Source organism: Schistocerca cancellata, chromosome 1 (genome assembly GCF_023864275.1).
Source record: "Schistocerca cancellata isolate TAMUIC-IGC-003103 chromosome 1, iqSchCanc2.1, whole genome shotgun sequence".
Taxonomy (NCBI): domain Eukaryota; kingdom Metazoa; phylum Arthropoda; class Insecta; order Orthoptera; family Acrididae; genus Schistocerca; species Schistocerca cancellata.
The window spans coordinates 711,272,821-711,297,447 of NC_064626.1; the positions used below are offsets into that span (position 1 = coordinate 711,272,821).

A 24,627-nucleotide genomic window follows, 5' to 3' on the forward strand; every position below is an offset into this window, starting at 1 on the left:
TTTTCCTTACCTCTTCTCTTTCTCTTTTCTCCGCTGCGGCGTTTGAGACCTCTCTTCCTTCCTTTCCCTTTCTCTTTCTTCCTCCCTGTGCGTGTCTGAAGGCCGACCCACGCCTTCGTGCGTAGCCGGTGACGGGGTAACGCGTAATTCCCCGCCCCGGGTAGACAGGTAGGACACGTACGTACCCCCTGGTAACGGCCAGGCCCAGGGAGGGGTGATTACCCGAGCTGATACCTTCCGAAAATGCCGATTGGTCCCTCCGTCCGTTTGTCGGGAGGTGTGACCTGAGGTGTGAACAATCACCTAAGGCGGGAGTGCCCTCAGAGAGGGCCCCCACAAGGGAGGAGCGCGCCATCGGAGACGCCGGTAATCATGGGGGATTCTTCCGCAATGGTTTCCTCACCTTCCACTAAGTCTAGTCACAAACGTAAGCATACTGAGTCTCAGCCACAGACGATTCTTCCATCGTTGCCACAGTTCCTTGTTGTTTCTCGGTCTGATGAAGGTCACGACTTCTCCACGGTCAACCCTTTCATTATTCAGAAAGGAGTCGACGCAATAGCAGGTCCTGTAAAGTCTTGTTCCAGATTACGGAATGGCACCCTGTTGTTAGAAACACACAGTGCCCTCCAGTCACAAAAATTGCTGCGTACTTCTCTGCTCCACACCTTCCCTGTCCGGGTGGAACCGCACCGTACCTTGAATTCCTCGCGTGGAGTCGTTTATACACGCTCCCTCGATGGATTGTCTGACGAAGAAATTCAGCACTATCTGTCTGACCAGGGCGTAATGGCAGTTCATAGAGTAATGAAACGGGTTGACACGAACATCATTCCAACCCGCACTGTCTTCTTGACATTTGACACAGTTCAACTCCCATCGAAAATCAAAGCAGGCTACGAGATAATTTCCGTTCGCCCTTACGTCCCAAACCCTACGCGTTGCTATCGATGTCAGCGGTTCAATCACACCAGCCAGTCCTGTTCCAATCCAGCCAAATGTGTTACGTGTGGCACGGATGCCCATGAGGGTGCTTGTCCACCTCCATCCCCTCGCTGCATCAACTGTATGGGTGACCACGCTGCTTCCTCACGAGATTGCCCCGTTTTTAAGGATGAGAAGCTCATCCAGGAAATAAGGGTGAAGGAAAAGGTGTCGACCTTTGCTGCTCGAAAATTATTCGCCAGTCGCAAGCCCACCGTGCCTCAGACAGGAAAATACAGCACTGTCCGTGCTTCTCCTCGGCCAACAAAGGAGGCGGCCACGCAGACTTGCGACCTCACCTTTAGTACCACGGTCGTCAGATCGGCCAGCGCAAAGATCGCTCGTTCAACCTCACCACTTTCGCCTGCCCACTCTATGGCTCACCCTTCGTCGGGTTCTGCTACATCTCGAGCCCAAAAGTCGGACGCCAAGTCTTCGAAAAAAGAGCATACTCGTGAAGAGTTTTTACGGACCGCAGCTTCACAACCATCGGTTCCTCCTTCATCTAAACAACATTCTTCCAAGAAGACTACAAAGAAACCCAGTTCCTCTCCTTCTCCGCCAAGGCGTGCCCCCTCTACAGCACCACCTGGCGGAATTCGCCCTCGGCCATCTTCTGTGTCGCCGAGGCGCACTGCTGGTGGCCGGTCAACCGGCCGATCGCTGGTGGCAGGGACTGCTCCTGACCAACTTATGGATCAGGATCTTCTGCCTTCGGCTGAATGCCATTCCATGCTGTCGGTTGCTAGCTCCGAGCAGTCTTTGACTTGACAGCAACTTTGGTCACATTCCTCCATTCTCTTTTCACCCCATGTCCATTATCCACTGGAATATCCGCGGCATTCGAGCCAATCGGGATGAATTGTCGGTCCTCTTACGCTCCTACTCGCCGGTCATCTTCTGTCTTCAGGAAACAAAGCTGCGTCCCCATGACCGCTTTGTTCTCCCTCATTTTCAGTCTGTCCGATATGATCTCCCCTCTGTTGAAGGCTCTCCAGCCCATGGAGGACTCATGATTCTTCTCCGTGATACTCTCCATTATCACCCAATCCCCTTAAACACTTCCTTCCAAGCTGTCGCCGTCCGTCTTTCACTTTCCGGATACACGTTCTCTCTTTGTACTGTATACATTCCATCGTCCACACCAATGGCACGAGCTGATCTCCTTCATCTTCTTGGTCAGCTTCCACCCCCCTATTTGCTGGTTGGGGACTTCAATGCCCACCACCCGCTTTGGGGATCTCCACACCCTTGTCCACGTGGCTCCGTATTGCTAGACGTCTTCCACCAAGCGGATCTAGTTTGCCTCAACACTGGGGTCCCCACATTTTTGTCTGCCTCCACGACAACCTTATCTCACTTGGACCTTGCGGTCGGTACTGTTCCGCTAGCTCGGCGCTTCGAATGGTTCGCCCTTGATGATACACACTCGAGTGACCACTTTCCATGTGTCCTCAGACTGCAGCCTCAACTGCCATATATGCGCCCGCGACGCTGGAAGTTTGCCCAAGCCGATTGGACACTTTTTTCGTCTCTCGCGACATTCGATGACCGTCGCTTTCCCAGCGTCGACGATGAGGTCACACATATTACCGACGTTATCCTTACAGCTGCGGAACGTTCAATACCACGCACCTCCGAATTGCCCCGGCGCCCCCCAGTTCCTTGGTGGAACGAGGCATGCCGTGACGCAATACGTGAGCGGCGACGTGCTCTTCGCATTTTCCGTCACCATCCTACATTGGCCAACTGTATCCGCTATAAGCAGCTCCGTGCGCGATGCCGTCGCGTCATCCGTGATAGCAAGAAGGCAAGCTGGAAATTCTTTATTAGCTCATTTAACACCTTCACTCCCTCCTCGGAAGTTTGGAGTCGGCTTCGACGGTTCTCAGGCGCGCCTAGTTTCTCCCCGGTTTCTGGGCTCACTGTCGCGCATGATACCATAGTGGACCCCGTCGCAATTTCTAACTCGTTGGGTCAGCACTTTGCTGAGATTTCGAGCTCTTCAAATTACCCGCCAGCGTTTCTCCCGAAGAAACGTGCAGCGGAAGTGCGACCTCTTGCTTTCTCCTCCCAAAATCACGAAAGCTACAATACTGTTTTCTCCATGCGGGAACTCCAACATGCCCTCTCATCTTCTCGCTCCTCCGCCCCAGGACCGGATGGTATCCATGTCCAAATGTTGCTGCATTTATCCACCCATAGTCTGCGTTACCTCCTTCGCCTTTATAATCGAATTTGGACCGGCAGCACCTTTCCCAGACGGTGGCGGGAAGCTATTGTCGTTCCCGTTCCGAAACCTGGAAAGGACAAACATCTCCCCTCTAGCTATCGCCCCATTTCTCTCACGAGTAGTGTCTGTAAGGTTTTGGAGCGTATGGTGAATTACCGTTTAGCTTGGTGGCTGGAATCCCGCAGTCTTTTCACACCAGCCCAATGCGGATTTCGGAAGCATCGTTCTGCAGTTGACCATCATGTCGCTCTCTCCACTTATATCATGAACAATTTTCTCCGGCAACGCCAAACGGTAGCAATATTTTTTGATCTGGAGAGAGCATACGATACCTGTTGGAGGACAGGCATCCTCCGCACACTGTTCTCTTGGGGCTTTCGAGGCCGGCTGCCCCTTTTTCTTCGCGAATTTATGGCAGAGCGCACTTTTCGGGTGCGGGTGAACACTACTCTCTCCCGTACTTTCTCCCAAGAAAACGGGGTACCCCAGGGATCCGTGCTGAGTGTTGTACTGTTTGCCATCGCCATAAATCCAATTATGGATTGTCTCCCTCCTGATGTCTCGGGCTCCCTCTTTGTGGACGATTTTGCGATCTACTACAGCTCTCAACGGACCAGCCTTCTTGAACGACGTCTTCAAGGATGTCTCGATCGCCTCCACTCGTGGAGCATCGAAACTGGCTTCCGTTTTTCACCCAGTAAGACCGTTTGTGTCAATTTTTGGCGACGTACGGAGTTTCTTCCGCCCTCCTTACATCTAGGTCCTGTCAACCTTCCGTTTTCAGACGTCGCTAAATTCTTGGGTCTTATGTTTGACAGAAAACTATGCTGGTCCTCCCACGTTTCCTATCTTTCGGCTCGCTGTCTGCGATCACTTAACACCCTCCGTGTCCTGAATGGTACCTCCTGGGGAGCGGACCGAGTGGTCCTTCTCCGCCTCTATCGCGCCTTAGTGCGCTCGAAATTGGATTATGGAAGCATAGTCTACTCCTCTGCTCGGCCGTCTATTCTTCGGCGTCTCGACTCTATCCACCACCGTGGATTACGTTTAGTGTCTGGAGCTTTTTACACTAGCCCTGTGGAAAGCCTTTATGCTGAGACTGCTGAACCTCCGCTGTCCAATCGGCGAGCAGTCCTCCTGAGTCGTTATGCTAGCCGTCTGTCTTCCATGCCTGCTAATCCAGCCCACGACCTTTTTTTCGACGCCTCCTTTGATGTAGGGTATGCAGGCCGCCCCTCCTCCCTACTACCCCCGGGAGTCCGCTTCCGTCAACTGCTCCATTCTCTTTCCTTCCGCTTTCCTAAAACCTTCCTGACAACTTGGGGTACAGCACCGCCTTGGCTCCGTCCCCGGATCTGCCTGCTCCGTGACCTTTGTCAATTTCCCAAAGATGGTACCCCTACACTTGTTTATCGTCGGGCATTTGCTGCTCTATGTGCAGAAATGACGGACGCCACATTTATTTACACCGACGGCTCGAAAACATCGTTAGGTGTAGGGAGTGCCTATATTGTTGGCGACACCCCAAATCGCTTTCGGCTTCCCGACCAGTGTTCGGTTTATACTGCGGAGCTTTACGCTGTTCTCCAGGCTGTCCACTACATCCGCCGCCATCAGCGGATACAGTACGTTATCTGCTCAGATTCTCTCAGCTCTCTCCTCAGTCTCCAAGCTCTTTACCCTGTGCACCCTCTGGTCCACCGGATTCAGGACTGTCTGCGCTTGCTTCACCTGAGGGGCGTCTCGGTGGCGTTCCTCTGGCTCCCGGGACACGCTAGTATCTGTGGGAATGAGGCGGCCGATATAGCGGCCAAGGCCGCAGTCTCTCTTCCTCGGCCAGCTATTCAGTCGCTTCCCTTCACCGATCTTCGGAACGATTTATGTCGCCATGTTGCTCATTTATGGCATGCCCATTGGTCGGCACTTCCCTGTAATAAATTGCGGGAAGTGAAAGCCCTTCCTTGCGCTTGGACCTCTTCCTCCCGAACGCGTCGTCGGGAGGAGGTAATTTTAGCTAGACTCCGGATAGGGCATTGTCGTTTTAGCCATCGACATCTTTTAAGCGGCGATCCTCCCCCACTCTGTCCCCACTGCTCTCAGCTGTGGACGGTAAGACACCTTTTAATTGAATGCCCCTATTTTAATCCGTTACGCTCCCGTCTACAGCTATCGCCTGATCTATCGTCGATTTTAGCAGATGACACGCGCTCCGCCGACCGCGTTATACAGTTTATTAATGACAGTGAAATGACGTCAGTCATTTGAAGCTTTTTTTGGGGACAATCACCCCCTTTCTGTAGTGGATTTTTAAGCAGTCTTCTATTTTTAGTTTCTCCAATTTTCTGACTTTGTTCCCATTGCTGCTGGTTTTCAATTTCGGTTTTTTACTGTCTTAAGTCACGGGCTGGGCGCTAATGACCATAGAAGTTTTGCGCCCTAAAACCACAAAAAAAAAAAAAAAAAAAAAAGGCTTCACATCTTATCTTGTCGTTTTGGCTGCTAAGCACGTTTCATTTAACATGTCTGTATCTATTTCCCAATGCTTTATTTTAAACTATTATGCAGTCATTACTGTTTCTTTAAAAATTCCTTTACAGCGATTTTGTATCATGGAAAGTCTTTCCCACCATGAACTGTTCTGCTAAGCTCATATCCATCCAGTGCTTGGTCAGCTATTCTATTAACCGTCGAGCAGGCGTGCCTACATATAAAGTCTGCCAATCACAAATAACATTGTCGTGTAACATTCTGTTGTTGTTGTTGTTGTTGTTTCCCAGTTGCGAGCCTCTACTTATTCCTTCATCATTGCCTCAGCTAATACAGTGATAAGTGGTATGTTGTCATAAAAACTGCGAGCTAGGTGAGAAAAAATTCATCATTGTTTGATTAAACCAAGGTTAAACTGTGCTTTTGCTCATACATGTTTACCTTAGGGGGAAAAAAGCTATTCTTTACATGTGTACAAAATACACCACGCACCTGCTCGTGTTAAGAAAATCAGCGCGCCTGCTCAAGGGTTAAACTTGAGCCACAGTTGTACTACAGAAGACTGCTCAGAGGTGAATGTTTTAAGTTCCTCTTTGAGGTATGACACAGCTGCCTCGTTATCTAGCTCACTAAACATGTAGAGGTTTGTACGCATTTTAGTTGCACTTTTGTAGTTTTATGATCGTTGTTGCTTCGACTGCCTCAGTCATTGGTGCCAGTTTCAGTGTTGAAACCTCCAAGGAGGCCAGTTCTGTTTGTTGCTGCAAGTTCCAATATATTTCCATAATGAGTGGGCTTCTGAACTAATATATATATATATATATATATACCTAAAAACAAAGATGATGTGACTTACCAAATGAAAGTGCTGGCAGGTCGACAGACACACAAACGAACACAAACATACACACAAAATTCAAGCTTTCGCAACAAACTGTTGCCTCATCAGGAAAGAGGGAAGGAGAGGGAAAGACGAAAGGATGTGGGTTTTAAGGGAGAGGGTAAGGAGTCATTCCAGTCCCAGGAGCGGAAAGACTTACCTTAGGGGGAAAAAAGGACGGGTATACACTCGCGCACACACACATATCCATCCACACATATACAGACACAAGCAGACATATTTAAAGACCAATATATATATATATGGTTATAATAGAAGGAAACAATCCATGAAGGAAAATATATATATATTTAAAAAGAAAGATGATGAGACTTACCAAACAAAAGCGCTGGCAGGTCGATAGACACACAAACATACACACAAAATTCTAGCTTTCGCAACCAACGGTTGCCTCGTCAGGAAAGAGGGAAGGAGAAGGAAAGACAAAAGGATATGGGTTTTAAGGGAGAGGGTAAGGAGTCATTCCAATCCCGGGAGCGGAAAGACTTACCTTAGGGGGAAAAAAGGACAGGTATACACTCGCACACACACACACATATCCATCCGCATATACACAGACACAAGCAGACATTTGTAAAGGCCATGCACACATGGATGGATATGTGTGTGTGTGCAAGTGTATACCTGTCCTTTTTTCCCCCTAAGGTAAGTCTTTCCGCTCCCGGGATTGGAATGACTCCTTACCCTCTCCCTTAAAACCCATATCCTGTTGTCTTTCCTTCTCCTTCCCTCTTTCCTGACGAGGCAACCGTTGGTTGCGAAAGCTGGAATTTTGTGTGTATGTTTGTGTTTGTTTGTGTGTCTATCGACCTGCCAGCGCTTTTGTTTGGTAAGTCTCATCATCTTTCTTTTTAAATATATTTTTCCCACGTGGAATGTTTCCCTCTATATATATATATATATATATATATATATATATATATATATATATTCCCTCTATTATATATATATATATATATATATATATATATATATATATATATATATATATATATATAATAGAGGGAAACATTCCACGTGGGAAAAATATATTTAAAAAGAAAGATGATGAGACTTGGGAAAAATATATTTAAAAAGAAAGATGATGAGACTTGGGAAAAATATATTTAAAAAGAAAGATGATGAGACTTGGGGAAAAATATATTTAAAAAGAAGGATGATGAGACTTGGGGAAAAATATATTTAAAAAGAAAGATGATGAGACTTGGGGAAAAATATATTTAAAAAGAAAGATGATGAGACTTGGGAAAAATATATTTAAAAAGAAAGATGATGAGACTTGGGAAAAATATATTTAAAAAGAAAGATGCTTTTCTGTCATCTTATTTCCTCCTTCTGTTTTTGCCAGCAGTTTTACTTTCTATTCACCTTCTCCTTTTTTTACCGTAATCCAGTATACAATTTTCCACATCAAACGGTCCCTTCCCTACAGCCTAGGTCTTCGTGGCTAACGAATCTGCTCCAGTCCGGAATCCTTGAACCATTACACCAACAACCTGAAAACAGCTTTTGCATCCCGTAACTACCCTCCCGACCTGGTACAGAAGCAAATAACCAGAGCCACTTCCTCATCTCCTCAAACCCGGAACCCTCCACAGAAGAACCCCAAAAGTGCCCCACTTGTGACAGGATACTTTCCGGGACTGGATCAGATTCTGAATGTGGCTCTCCAGCAGGGATACGACTTCCTCAAATCCTGCCCTGAAATGAGATCCATCCTTCATGAAATCCTCCCCACTCCACCAAGAGTGTCTTTCCGCCGTCCACCCAACCTTCGTAACCTCTTAGTTCATCCCTATGAAATCCCCAAACCACCTTCCCTACCCTCTGGCTCCTACCCCTGTAACCGTCCCCGGTGTAAAACCTGTCCCATGCACCCTCCCACCACCACCTATTCCAGTCCTGTAACCCGGAAGGTGTACACGATCAAAGGCAGAGCCACGTGTGAAAGCACCCACGTGATTTACCAACTGACCTGCCTACACTGTGAAGCGTTCTATGTGGGAATGACCAGCAACAAACTGTCCATTCGCATGAATGGACACAGGCAGACAGTGTTTGTTGGTAATGAGGATCACCCTGTGGCTAAACATGCCTTGGTGCACGGCCAGCACATCTTGGCACAGTGTTACACCGTCCGGGTTATCTGGATACTTCCCACTAACACCAACCTGTCAGAACTCCGGAGATGGGAACTTGCCCTTCAGCATATCCTCTCTTCTCGCTATCCGCCAGGCCTCAATCTCCGCTAATTCCTAATTTCAATCTGCCGCCGCTCATACCTCACCTGTCTTTCAACATCATCTTTGCCTCTGTACTTCCGTCCCGACTGACATCTCTGCTCAAACTCTTTGCCTTTACAAATGTCTGCTTGTGTCTTGTATGTGTGGATGGATATGTGTGTGTGTGCGCGAGTGTATACCTGTCCTTTTTTCCCCCTAAGGTAAGTCTTTCCGCTCCCGGGATTGGAATGACTCCTTACCCTCTCCCTTAAAACCCATATCCTTTTGTCTTTCCTTCTCCTTCCCTCTTTCCTGACGAGGCAACCGTTGGTTGCGAAAGCTAGATTTTGTGTGTATGTTTGTGTTTGTTTGTGTGTCTATCGACCTGCCAGCGCTTTTGTTTGGTAAGTCTCATCATCTTTCTTTTTAAATATATATATATTTTTCCAAGGCATTTAGTACTTTTTCATAATATGCACCAAAATACTCATTTGAGAGTAGGGTATTGTGTAATACAGATCTTTTAAATTGAATTCATTATTATTTACACCAAAAAGCACATTAAATATGGAGTGCAGTCCTTGATTGAAGATGTAGCAGGCAGAGGGATCATTGTGTTTGATGTTATTTGGCTGATGTAAGGAGTCCTTTTACATGTCTCTTAATTTAATTTATAGATTTCATTTAATTCTTCAAATAACTTCAGGTAGAAACAGGTAACTGTACAGTTTGCTCTACAAAAACAGACACAAAAATCTGCACATTCTTAAGAGTATGGCACTGATGATCACGTCTTACATGCATGAGAATTTTTCACATACTAATGTGATTGATGTGACTGGTCAAGTTATTGAGAGAGCACTGTCATATGAAACAATTGATAATCACAATAATTGGTTTTAGACTGGGTGTTAAAGTAAATAGTGGTCATTGAAAGACATGTTTATGAGTCTTACAAATATTTCAGCAAACACTTGCACAAATTTGCCATTGAAAATCCTTTATCATCTGGCACATCTGTGAGATCGACTTAGCCCCACAGACACTTGTAGTTCTCGTTATTTTACTTGCATTGTATAATATGCCATTAAGGAACATTGGGATTCTGTATTTTCACCACTCCAGATGTTAAAATTATAAATTTTCTATCAGTCTGTTGAAGTAGATTTTTGTTTCAAATCGCTACACGCACCAGTATGACCTGTTTAATTTTTGTTTACAACCTCTTCATTGTTCTGAATGACTGTAAATTATCACAGCTTATATGTCTCTAGTAACTACAAATGCAGCTGGTTGGTTGTTTTTCAGGATAAAACAATCTTAATAATTTTACTTTAAGCTATGGTTTAAAGTGTGTGCATGGTGAAGTTTGTCAACAGTTTTAGGTTTTTTGGGGTGCTTATAAAATATTTTCAGAATCACGTCATGCTTAGAGATGTCAATTTGTTTTTCAGACTAATGTGTTGTACAATAATGGTTGGTTTAACCTGCAGATGTCTGCTTTCAGAGATATGTATAGACTTTGACATGAGCAACAATAAACTGATAGATGCTAGATTTGTTAAATTTTGCTTTGCTTGTGTTTTTTGTACTGAATTTTTTTTACGGTTTACGATTTTGATACCCCTCCTCCCTTTGTCCCCTCATTGTCTCTCCCCACCGCTACCCACATTATTGCAGTAGGTTAATAAGTGATATCTGCTTTTGTTAAAATGCTCTCCCCCTATTATGCCCCTTTTGTGGTCTGCTGACAGTGTCATGGTTTTGCAAGATATTCTGCAACATTAATTAACTTTCATCTGTAAAAGTCATGGGATACCTCCTAATATTGTGTTGGACTTCCTTTTGCCCAGCATAGTGCAACAACTCATGTGACATGGCTCCACAAATCGTTGGAAGTTCGCTGCAGAAATATTGAGCCATGCTGCCCTGCCTCTGCAGGTGGCTGGTGCAGGTTGTGGTGCACGAACTGAGCTCTTGATTATGTTCCATAAATTTTCTATGGAATTCGTGTCAGGTGATCTGGGTGGCCAAATCATTTACTTGACTTGTCCAAAATGTTTTTAAAACCAATTGCAAACAATCATGGTCCAGTGAGATGGTGCATTGTCAGCCATAAAAATTCTGTCATAGTTTGGGAGCATGATGTCCATGAATGGCTGCAAATGCTCTCCAAGCAGCCAGACATAACCATTTCCAGTCAATGATCGGTTCAGTTTAACTAAAGGAACCAGTCCATTCCATTTAAACACAGCCCACATCATTATGGAGCTACCAACAGCTTGCACAGTGCCTTGTTGACAAATTGTATCCATGGCTTTGTGGGATCTGTGCCACACTCAAAACCTGCCATCAGCTCCTACCAACTGAAACTGGGACTCATCTGACCAGGCCACAGTTTTCCAGTCATCTAGGGCCCAACCGAAATAGGCACGAGACCAGGAGAGGCACTGCAGGTGATGTCATGCTGTTAGCAAAGGCACTTGTCTCAGTTGTCTGCTGCCATAGCCCATTAACGCCAGATTTTGCCACACTGTCCTAACAGATACATTCGTCATACATCCTTCATTGATTTCTGTGGTCTGTTAGCACTGGCAACTTTATGTGAATGCCACTGTTCTTGGTCATTAAAAGAAGGCTGTTGGTCACTGTATTGTCTGTGGTGATAGGTAATACCTGAAGTCTGGTATTTTCGGCACTCTCTGGACAAAGTGTAACTTGGAATATTGAATTCCCTAATGATTTCTGACGCGTCTAGCTTCAACTACCATTCTGCATTCAAAGTCTGTTAATTCGTGTCATGCAGCCATAATCACATCAGAAACCTTTTCAAATGAATCACCTGAGTGTAAATGACAGCTCCACCAAAGCACTATGTGTACATGCATATCACTATCCCGTGATTTTTGCCCCTTCAGTGTATTTAATAACACCCAAGAAATTTATTTTTATGTCTTCTTCTGCCTTAATGGTGAAATGAGTTGTACATCCACCACTGTGGATTGTCTGGGTGTAAAAAAGGGGGGGGGGGGCACTGATGTATAGCAGCACCAGTAAATTATTGTATAGGTGTGACATGTTTCAGAGTTTTAGAATGTCTACTATTTTTTGGATTTTTCCTGATTTCTGTATACTGTTTCAGTGTTCATTTTTGGTGCAAAGGAGTCAGTAAACCTCCAGAAATAATGGTGTCACAATGTTTCCTTTGTTAGAAAATATTTAGCAGTAATAGTTTCTTAGGAAATCATGATGCATTGTTGTATGGTAGCTGGATACAGTTTTTATTTTGTTGTTTTTATTGCAGTACCAGAATCCTGATGCAACAAGAAATGATGTTATGAATGCTCTAGACCAGTACCGTGGCCTAGGTGCTCACTATGAACCATTTGGTGAGTTTCAGTGTAAGAACTAAAATATTGACAATTTGATGATAGGTAGTTAATATGGTCTTATACGTTGTTTAAGTTGTGCACTCAGTTATTTTACATTTCTTCATTCCCCCCATTTCAACGTTCACTCTTCACTAACTGTAATATTACAATTATAATGTGTCTAAGTAAGGGAAAGCTCACACATCTGAGTTGCAATACTTGATATGTGATTTTCATTATATTTGGTTTTTGTTTTGTAAATGTGACCATAAGTTACCATAAAAAAAAAAGAATTTTATCGACAGAGCAATGCTGGGTGCATGTGCTTACCTGTTGTGACTTACTTGTTCCTGTATGGTGCAACTGTGATTATTGTGCTTATTTTGCATTGTGAAAGCTGAGTAGTATACACAGCTGAGCAGCTAGTGACAGACTAAAGATAATCATTCACCAAATAGTTGAAGTGTTGAGTCATTGAGAGGTGCATAAACAAGACAGAAAACTTCACTAGCTCTTGGGAGAATCCTTTTCCAGTCTAGAGTCTCTCTCTCTCACTCACTCATACACACACACACACACACACACACACACACACACACACAGACAGGCAGACAGAGAGAGAGAGAGAGAGAGAGAGAGAGAGAGAGAGAGAGAGAAAGAGAGAGAGCTACATTGAGCTGGTACAGTGTAGCTGTTTAGGTGAGGGTGGGAGATTCAGTGAGTTGTTACCATCACTCTGAAACATGTTAATTTTCTTTTTGATATTAGCACTCTTAGTTACTACAATACATTGAACAACTTTAAAATTTTTGACACAGTTCCTAGTAATAAACTAAAGATCAAATTTTACATCATATTTCATGCATACTTCTATTGAAATTATCTATAGATACAGATGCTTCAAAATTAGTGATACAAAATGCAAAAATATCAGTAGACTTGACCGCATGAATTTTAGTTTGTCTTCTTTCTCCTTTACTTGCCCTGCAAATAGGACTTTGTTGTTCTTTCCTGCAAACTACAGCATTTATTTCTAGTCCTTACATCATCATCATTTTTAAGTCCATATTTTCAAAATCAGACACATTCTGTAATAAAAGATTTCACCATCTTGACTATCATAAGATTAATCTAATATCACTTTTCTTGAAGCCTTGTATTTATTTTTTGTTATTTTTTTCAGATTTAACGTGCTTTAAAATTAGTTTTCAGTTTCTTCCTCTGTCAAAGGTTTGAAATTCAATTCAGCACTTTTTTTAAATTCTCAGTACTGTTGATTTCTCTCTCTCTCTCTCTCTTTCTCTCTCTCTCTCTCTCTCTCTCTCTCTCTCTCTACCCCTAGAGTGGCCGTGCGGTTCTAGGCGCTACAGTCTGGAGCCGAGCGACCGCTACAGTCACAGGTTTGAATCCTGCCTCGGGCATGGATGTGTGTGATGTCCTTAGGTTGGTTAGGTTTAATTAGTTCTAAGTTCTAGGCGACTGATGACCTCAGAAGTTAAGTCGCATAGTGCTCAGAACCATTTGAACCATTTTTCTACCCCTAGTTTTACTTTGTGTTGCTGCCTTAGGAATGCACCAGATTTCGCCACCTTCACCATTTCACTTTCAGCATTTCACTTATGCTTACTTATAGGTCTTTGATTTTCTATGGTAAGTCTAGGTCTGCAGCCCAAAACAGCTGGATTTTCTTTGTTTGTACTAGGTTCTTGTTCAGTTGTGCACTTCACTTCAACATGTAAACCACCAACTACAACTTCTAGGTTGTATATTGCTTCTCATGTAAAACTACCTAAACAAATAACTTGCCCATAACAGTCAAAAGATATTGTAAACTTTGCTTCACTGCTAGCTGTTGCCCTCGAATGCCAGGGTTTTCAGTTTCTGCTAAGGCGAACTGGTAATAACAGCTTATGAAGCCTTGACTCAACCATTTACATTAACGTTATTTACACTCCAATTATTTTCTGTGCTTAAGACTGGCTGTTTTTTGCATATTCTAAGCTGTCGTGTATCTTTGGAAGTCAGATCATAGTTCAAATTTTTAACCTTTAGTAAAGATATTGTAACTCTTTCATATATGGCAGAGGCAGTTGAATTAAATGGATCATAACTTGTAAATAGTTAACAAGAAAAACATTAACAAAAGTAAAACAAGGATAATGGAATGTAGTCAGAGTAAGTCAGCTTATGCAGAAGGAGTTAAATTAAGAAATGGCACATTGAAAGTGGTTATTGAGTTTTGGTATTTGGGCTGTAAAATAACAGAAGTTGGCAGAAGTATAGAGGATATAAAATGCAGACCATCAACAGGAAGAAAAGCAGTTCTTAAAAAATTAAAATTGTTCATCTTTGAATATAAATTTAAGCGTTAAGAACTCCTGATAGGTATTTGTGTGGAATGTGGTTTCGTGTGGATGATAAACAGTTAAAACAAGAACGGAACAGAAGCTTTCAAAATGTTGTGTTACAGAAGAATGATGCAGATTAGGTGGGTAGATGAAATAACTAGTGAACAAATCGTTTTACACCACTGATGAATTTTTTGAAGAAGAAAATACTGCATTCTAATGTGTACCTATTTTATGTAAACCAATTTACATCAATATTGTAGTTTATGTAGAAATACATGCTCTTGACTTTGTCTTTTGCTGTAATCAGCCGAATGACAATAAAATTTTGTTATTATTATTATTATTATTATTATTATTATTAGTGAAGCAGGTTGGAGAAAAAAGAAATCTGTGGCACAATTTGACACAAGATGGAGTCAGTTGATACGACACATCATGAGGCATGAAGGAATTATCAGTTTGGGAGTAAAAGGAAGTGTGGGGGAAAGAGTGTTGGGTAACAAAAGCCCAGTTACAGTGGCTGTTTTAAATGGATTTAGGTTGCGAAAATTACTTGGAAGAGGCTTGCACAGGATAGAGTATCATGCAGAGCTGCATTAGACTAATCTTCAGACTAAGACAATGATGACAACAACAATGTTATCATAATACTTACACTTTCATCTTCAGTAAAAACTTGTTGACTTGTGATTGAGGCTTTTATTTTGCACTTGACAAAATCATATTTATTGATTAGCAATCTTCTTATGGTTAACAGTGGAGGGAGACCCATTGTCAGCTGTTGTGGAATTTGATGTTTACATATCGTCCATTTAAGCAGAGATTCAGTCGGTGAGAAATTCAAATTGTTGTATGTACCTTTAGTTGAAATGTATCACAAATCTCACCTGTTGTTGTAACATTTAAGTAAAGGTATATTTTTAGTGAAATGTGGGAAATAACCAGTTCTAAGAACATTACAAAAATCTTATTGAATATTGTATGCCAGAATTGATTTTTGCTAATAGATTCATACACACTTTTTCTTGTGTGAAAATTGGATGTTATTATGAAACTCAGATTCCTTGGGTGTTAATGAAATTTTATTTTGAGAAATTCTTGCATATTGCTGTGATAAATATCACCACTAATCACAGAGAAAGTATTGAGTGATGTACCGTCAGACGAGGTGATTTCGGACGATTTTGTCATTATTTTGATTGTAACTTTCGTATATATTGTTAGATTAAATTGATTGTTATGGAAGTGGTAGGGTATATGTGTAACGAAAAAAATATCCCAGAACCAGAAACTGTATGTGTAGGTATGTTTATCTGAGGAAGTAAATAAAGTGTCCGAAGCCACCCCATGGATTGGGGTGATTTCGGACACATGAGCTTTTAAAATCTCTGTCCAAAGTACAGAAGTACATAGAGAGCGAATTTGGACAGTTACTGCCTTTTTTTAAAATTCTACATGCTTTTTATTTGATTTAGGTGACATTTTACACATTTTAAGGTAGCCTTTTGTTATGAATGAGTGATATGGAATGATATAATGAATTTTATGTTATAGATATGTTTTTATTTTTCAAGAATTTAAATAAAATTTTTTTACAGTTCTTAACTGTAATATTAGAAACATACGGAAACAAACAAAACAATTTAACTAAAGGGTCAAAATAATTTTTCTCACTCATCATTCTAAATTAAGTTGCAAACACTTTAAATAAATGATTGTCTTCGAGTCTAAAGCACATCTTCTCAAAAATGAACATTCCTCTCTTCTCAACTGGTGTGGGAGGTATTCCCAAAATTTACATTTTTTGTATTGTGTCTTCATCGGGCACATTAGGAAACAAATATGTTTTTCTGTTCTCGTGTGGGCGCAAGAATTTCACACTTACTTCCGTAGCGCCAACATTTGTGGCCACTCCAATATACTGCCTTGTTTGCTCCTTGTTTCCATGTTTATATTTGTACTCTGCAGCAAGAAAAGCCTCTTCTTTCAGCAGTAAAACTTTATTGGATGATGTGTTGTTTTCACTTTCACTACTGATAGAAGCATTGCCACTTGTTTCAGCACTGTTTTCGTTTCCTTGAAAATCTTGGCCAGTGATTGATTTTCCAGGTTGAACATCTAGTTTGCGGCAGTGGCGGGAGCTACCAAGCTTATTCGGAGGATGATAAATTTCTTTGAGCATTTCTTCAAAAGTGGAAGACCATGCGTCTGCGTTGCTTTGCTGACTCTCCTCATTATCAGGCAATTTTCGTAAGACCTGATCTGGATCAAAAGAGATAAGGCCTGTGGCGCAAAATCCACCCATTATGTTTTCCTTTGCATTTGCTGAAATCTTAGTGTTGGCTTCAGAAGAGATGGGAAAGCATCCTTGGAAATAGTCCCACGAGTGTGTTTCTTCCAATCAGTTAATACAGCTCGCCACGCTGCTTTCATTGGCCTGAAGAAGCTTACATTGAGCGGTTGGAGGAGGTGTGTGCTATTGGGGGGGGGGGAGGGGGGGGGGAAGGAAAATGAATGAAATATTGTTCTGCTCACACTCTTCAGTAACACGTAAAGACACGTGACTGGATAAGTTGTCTCCAATCATGACTGTTGGCCCGTTTTGCCTCTTCAAATAGGGCAAAGTGATTGTAAAGAACCAGTCTTTAAATACTGGCAGGTCAAACCATCCACTTTTGTTCCTATTGAAACTGGTTCCTTGTGGTGTACCTTCTTGCCACGTGTCTCACAAATGCTCTGATTTGTAATGGACGTACGGAGGAAGCAGTTTACCATCAGCACTAGCTGCCATCATTGTTGAGACACTAGATTTTGATGAGTCCATCACTTTTTCAGCATGCTTACTCCCTCATTTGGTAATTATCTGCTGTTTGCCTGGGTCATCTGACATGTTGGTTTCATCATAGTTGATCATGTTGCTAGGTGGGAGATTTTCAAGCTTTGCCTTGATATTGGAGAAAACATCTTAACAGTCTCTTTGTTCACTTCTGCATGAGCTCATTTAATATTTTTGCTTAAGCGAACGGAAAGATCTTCTGACTGTTGTTTGAGGAATAAATGCACCCATTCCTCTCCTGGCAATTTATTATGAAATTTCTTCTCTTTTTGGCCAGATTTATCAAGGTATCCTTTAACTAAATATCTAATATCCAATTTAGTGAAGGGAAATCCCCAATGTGCAGCCCTCAAGATACCTTGCTTCAACATTTCTTCTTCTTCTTCTTCTTCTTCCTTTAGCACTGGCTGTCCTCCCATTTTTTTTTTTTTTTTTTTTGGATGTGCTTCCTGCACTTTATTTTGTAGGATTGATTTAGGTATACCATACAAATCACACGTTTTTCTGTATGATAATTTACCACTCTGAATATCACGAACAGCTTTATCTAAAAGTTCCGGGTCATGATTACACCATACTGTAGCATCTCTCCTGCTCTTATACATTCTTGCCACTGTACGAAATCACCCCACACAGTACACAGTTTTACAAAAACCGTCAGTATTTTATAACCTTGCACGAGAAACTCGACAAACTTGTACAGAAAGTGTCTCAATGCTGTTAGCTTCTGAGCGCATCAACAATTATGGTTACAATAACTTCCTGCTCGATGCAACAATAGAAAGTTTCCACTTTACAATAATGCATGGATTTTTAACACTGTGACTGTTCATCAATTGTTCACCTAGGGAAACAATTTACACAAAATAAAAGTTGTGGAAAGCGATAAATGCAATGTTGCACTCAAAATAACTGGCACGTGGACATTAAAATAAGTAACTCTTTTATTTCTATGCAGTGGCAAAGAGCAAATGAGCCATACTGTCCGAATTCACCCCGGTGTCCGAAATCACCCTGTTTGATGGTACATAAATTTAAAAGATAGTCATAGTTGCTTGCTTCTCAACTTTTGAATTTAAATTCCTCAACAGAGTGCAATCACCGAATGTACATAAGCACTATATTTTCTTCTTGTCGTGTCAAGTCACTTCATAGCAAGTGAGGAGAAGGTGGGAGAATCATCAGTTTTTTTTATGATTGTGTTTCCTTTGCGTGGTGGGTGGTCATCTCTGTTCATATCATTAATTATTATCTAGGAACCTGTGATGTTGTTTAAGCAGTGATGAAATTTTTCTTACATATGATAGACAGTTGAAATTCTTTAGAAACCTTTCACATACTGTTTTCTGTGACAGTCTGATTAAAGTGAAAATTTAACAAAGGTAGAAAAATTATGTCCACAGCATTGAGGAAACTTAATAAAAAATAATTTCTTTACCATCATCCCTAATCTATTTCATTGACAGTACGTCTTTAATTTCCAAAAGCTTAGAGCTTCAGATGGAGTCCTTCATCTGTGGTGATGCTTCTACTCCTGTAGAGGTTATCTGTGAGCACTACACCATGAACATTCTCATAAACAGTAGCCATGTCTTTCCCTGCCTACAAGAGTGTGTGCACTTTATTTAGTGCAGTTTCACCTTTTCTCTCTGAAAGGGAACAAAGATCTGTAACTTGTATACTGTTACTTCATTTAAACAAGTCCACACATGAGACTGGAATACATTTGGATTGGTGGTTTATAGTTATAGCACTGACTGGGTAGAAAGATTCATGTAAAATGTATTGGGTCCAGGCATTTGAGATCTTTGGAATGCAAGCAAGCCCACGTATCTTCAGTTGGTGCTCACTGAATATTGTACTATAAGTTTTTGCTACAATCTCATTGGTCATATAGGATTTTTCGACATCTTGAGCACTGATCATCCTATCACAAGTCCTCCCTTCATAATGATCAGAAGTGAGGGAGAAGAATCCTTTAATGTTGAATCCAGCTATTCTCCATTGTGGTTAAGTCCTTTGAAATGAAGTTCTGTATCATAGATCTTAAATCAGTTTTATTTATCATTGATTATCACTAAAACATGAATCTAAATGTACTTTTCTGAAGCTTAATTCTCTCTCTTAAAGAGTTCTACTTTCATAAGATCATAGTGAATTGAAATGAAATGTCGTGTAGCTAGGGCGGGTAGACCATTCGCCTGGAGGAAGTCTTTTGAGTTGACGCCACTTTGGCGACTTGCGTGTTGATGGGGGTGAGATGATGATGATGATGATGATGATGATGATGATGATGATGATAACACAACATCCAGTCCCTGAGTGGAGAAAATCTCCGACCTAGCTGGAAATCGAACCCAGGCCCCTTGGCATGACATTCCATCGCGCTGACCACTCAGCTACCAGGGCAGGCATAAGATGGTTTTCGCCACATTCAAACTATCTTGGTGTTAAGCTGTAATCTTTCTTTATGTCCTTCACATTATTATTTTTTATGAGCACTGCCTACTTTGTTTTTTATTCATCCATACTGTACACTTACATGGACATCATGCCATATCATTATGCAGTGCTGGACTAAGAAAGAAACATGAGCTGTAGTATTAGGTAGTCTTCACAAGGAGGTGGCACATAGAGACTCCTCCCCTCCCCTCCAATCTACTCCCCTCCCCTTCCCTCCTCTTGCCTCCCCTCCCCTCCCCTCCCACATAGCTCATTCTCCTCCTACCATTGTATGGATGGACTTAAGTGGATTCTGGGAACTGTACATATATTTTAAGAATATTTCTTTGACATATGGCTTCAATGCCATGGATTGTATGTCACATGGTCTGCATTGTAAGTTGTCACTGCAAGTGGATATGTTTAATTTTGGAAATTTTATGCATATACCTTATTTGACTGTCACATGCTCTCACTTCCAGGAGCTATGGCAATCTATCTCATGGAAGTTACTTCATACAATTTTGTCACACACAACTTTGACCAAAAGCTGTCAAACACAATGTTGTTGTCCTTATGACTCAGTACCATTGTTGTTTTGTCTATTTTTAATTCAATTGGAACATATTGTCAATTACAAAAGAACATTCTTCACAAAAGAAAATAAATCTTCTTAACAAAGTATTGGGCTATTATGAAGTGGCAAAAGTTAAAATATTAATAGAATAACATAAAAATTACAATAAGTCTGCTGAGTAAAACAAAAGAAGAATATCAATAAAGGTACACCATGAGAATTAACATCATTTTATATACGTTAATAATGAAGAAGGGTGAGGCATGTTTGAGCCAAGAGCTATTGCAGTGTTCATCTTCAATGCTTTGGGAAAACTGTGTAAATCGCAAATGATGAAGGCTTCATTACATAAATATGTTAATCCTGAATCTGCAGTACATGAGCAGTTTTCCTAATTCTCATATTGTTTTAATGAATTATTGTTAAAATAACACAGTGGAGTGGCTGTGAAGTAATTTACAAATTGTATTCTACTTTTCCATTCATTATTTTCTATAACACAGTAAGGATGACTCAAAAGTATGCCTGCAGTCAGCAGAAATTTGCCAGAAGGGAAGTCTTCAGCTTGTGTTTGGAGATCAGTTCTTTGCTACTAACAGCTTTCAACTCTTATGGAAGTATATCAAAAATGAATATTAGATAGTACTTCATACTTTAACACTGCTTAAGAATGTACTACCAACATTGGGATTGTTTCTCTTCCTTTTCTTTCAGTAAATGGATGCTAATAAAAATAATTTCATGTGGCTCATTGGTCTGGTGGATGTCTTTCAATCGGACACCACTTTGACGACTTAACTTTTTCCCTAACTTGTCCCAGTAATCCTACTAATAGATGCCACTGTTTCTTCTAAGCAAGCTCATGTTGTCAACAAAAAATCTTATAAGGAAGTAAATGTACTGCCATGCCACTTTATGAACCCCCACTTCATAAAACAAGTGAGATTCACAACCACTGCAAAAAATGCTGATGGCTTACTTTGGTCTAAAAAACTGACTGATGTGGTGCAGTGATTTAGACACTGTAGTCACATTTGAGAGAAGGAAGATGCAAATTACTATCCAGATTTAGAATTTCCAGGCTTCCCTAAATCAGTTTGTGAATGCTAAGATAGACTCGTTGGAAAAAAAATATGTGGTTGGTTTTGTGCTCCATTCTTGACCCATATGAGCTTGTGCTTCATCTCAGACTGCCCAATTGTCAACATGACACTAATCTACTTTCCTCTTTTGGTGTAAAATTGTTGTGTGTGTCTGTGCTAAGGTGCTCTAAAACAATGTTTCATAAGTCATCAAGAAATGAAAGTACTGAAAGTAACTAAGTTTCAGAACATCACTGCTGCTGATTATGTACAATTTTTAATTGCAAAGTGCTATAACCCTGTATATCATACTTGGATATGCATCGCGGGTATGGCTGCCAGCACACCAGATTTAAACACTATGCTTTTTCCATTTGTGTGGGCCAGTCATCAGAGGCCACCTGTGACTTGTGTACACATCATGGCAGCTGCTGCACCTGGAGCTCTTCCCAATATAAGGACAGCTGGTAGGCACTTGTCCTCATATGTATTCTACTACTTCGTGTTGTTTCTTTGCTTGTGCATACTTGAATGTGGATTAATAAACTCCTGTCTGGTGGCTGCACTGTTACTTGTATCTTACATTATGACACAAGTGGCAACGAGTTCACTTCTGTGTGCTCAGTTTCTTTGGCTGTTTCCTCTGTTCTCATGTCTATGGGGGCAGTACTCAAGTCTCTCCTCAAGCAGCAAGAAGCTCTTACACTTACTGTTAGAAATTTGTCTGCCATGGTGACTGTGCAGGCTTCTACATCGCTTGCATATCCGCCGCCTCTTCCCCCTTACGATGATGTGGCCAAAGACTGGGGAACTTACAAGAAGTGGGTTTGGGAACACTTCCTCACATTTGGTGTCACTGATGCTAACATGTGTAAGGCTTCTTTTTTTCCCCCCCCCCTCTTATTTATCATTTGTTGTGCCACTTAGCCCTGCTCCAGAACCAGCATCACTTTCATTTGACAAAATGTGTATGTTGTTGTCTAATTATCATTGTTTTGTTACTGATGCCCATCACGATTTCTGTGCTCGTTCTATGGACCATGACACCATCATTTGGTTGGCTCCCAATGTCGATATGCACTACAGTGCAAAAATTTGTCATTGGCTGAAGTGTTAAATATTGCCCAGTGTTTCAAGATGTCTCGTGCTGCTGGCGATCAGATCAAAGCTAGGTGAGGTGTTGCTGCCGTGGCTCCTGCTCCTAGGCATCGGGCATCAGTTAGTTCTTGGGGATGTGCCAGACGACAATAACCACAGCAGTGGCAGTGCTCAGTCCTCCCATCTTGACCATCTTTTGTGCACCATGACAGGGCCAGGTGCTCTAAGTGCTGGGCAACTTGCAGTAACTGTAGAAAAAAAAAGTGTGACATTCCCAGCATTCTCTTGCAGATATAGACATGGATGTTAATTGTGTGTCTCCATTGTGTACGAATACTAGAAAATTGTTTATTGAAGCGCGAGTGATGGACAAAGTGCTCTGGTTTCATCCACAGGTGCAGCTGTGACATTGCTGAACTCAAACGCGTGTGGACTTTGGATCTCCGGAGTTGTCTTCTGTTACTCGAAATTTGATGAGTTACAACATGTAGCATGTTCCAGTTTTTGGGCACTTTATGGCTCCTGCTGTCTGTAAATTGGTGGTTTATTCCTTGACTTTTTTAGTGGTGGATGATGCATGCCCCAACAACTTGTTTGTCTGGATGCTTTCAGTGTTTCTCGTTTTTCTAATGTGGATGCAGTACACCTCGTTTCCGACAAGGTCCCTTATCAGCAGTTAGATTCTCTGTGTACTAAATTCTTGTCTTCGTTTCTTTTGGATTGGGTTGAACCACTAATTTTATGGCCCACATTACTCAGAAATGTGTAGCACAACCACATTTCTTCCAGGTACACGCTATTGCAGTGGCCTTGCATGGTCAAGTGAAATCTGGGTTGGACAGACTGATGTCATTGGGGATCATCCAACCTACTATGTCAAGTGATTGGTCAACCCATCTTGTGATCGTTAAGAAACTGAATGGTCAGCTTCACCTCTGTGGTAACTTTTAAGTGTCTGGTAACACTCACTCTATCATTGACACCTACCATTTGCCCTGTCAGGGCAAGTTACTGGCTAAACTTGCCAGGAGCCAGTGTTTCCCTAAAACTGATACTGTATTTACTCGAATCTAAGCCACACTTTTTTTCCGGTTTTTGTAATCCATAAAACCGCCTGCAGCTTAGAATCGAGTGCAAAGCAAGCGGAAGTTCTGAAAAATGTTGGTAGATGCCGCCACAACTAACTTCTGCCATCGAATATATGTAGCGCTACACAGGCATGCCTTGTTGGCACAAAGATAAATACTGGCGCCAAAACCTCTGCGTCAGTAAATAAATTAAAAAAAAAAAGGTGGACGATGATCTTTTTCCTCCGCCCTGAGTTTCACCACTGCATTTTCATTCATTATCTAACGAAGTAAATACAAATTCTGTATTGTTTGTTCATCTTCGAATGTAACAGCATTTCAATGTACTACGAAAATCTGACTGGCAAGACTGTTTGGGATGTTTGTCAATATGGCGCAACTCTACATTCTAAATTTTTTCCTACCTGTGAGAAGAGATGGTTGCTAATAGGAGATTGATGAATTGTGAGTCACATGCAGCATTCTCCTCACCATAAGAATAATACGAATATAAACATTTTGCCACGTATTCTTTCGTGTCTGCTGCTATCTCATTTAAATCCTGTCTGCCTAATAAACTAAGAAACTAGAGTGAGACAACAGCAAACGCGAAAGAATATACGTATCGTGTCATGTTTATATTCGTATTATTCTTATGCCTAATAGTGATACAGTCAGAAATGAAGCACGGCAACTGACTAGATTTTTAAATCTGAGATGATTCTAATTTCTGTGCAGAATGTAATGTACTAAAGAAGCGCCTGCAAAGATTTTCAAACGGAGAAAAATTTTCTCTACACTCTCGTTCAGAACATCTTCTATCCTACGCAGTCTATTATTTGGTTCTTGTTGATCATTATCAAAGAAAGCAGCAGTGTAAGTAACAACAAAAAGCAGTCTCTTGCCATTGTTTCACTAATGAGACGATTCCTCTCTCTCTCTCTCTCTCTCTCTCTCTCTCTCTCTCTCCTTTTTT

At 41.7% G+C, this 24,627-nt stretch overlaps 1 protein-coding gene across 4 annotated transcripts in view; it reads left to right on the top strand.

The window, feature by feature from the left end:
• The window catches only part of LOC126184835 (tumor susceptibility gene 101 protein), a 157,710-nt gene that overhangs the window by 15,102 nt on the left and 117,981 nt on the right, over nt 1-24,627 (top strand). For all 4 annotated transcript variants that reach the window (XM_049927428.1, XM_049927439.1, XM_049927448.1 and 1 more), the window contains exon 3: nt 12,132-12,216. In XM_049927428.1, coding sequence (XP_049783385.1) covers nt 12,132-12,216 — 85 coding nt within the window. The remainder of the gene's footprint in view (nt 1-12,131; nt 12,217-24,627) is intronic.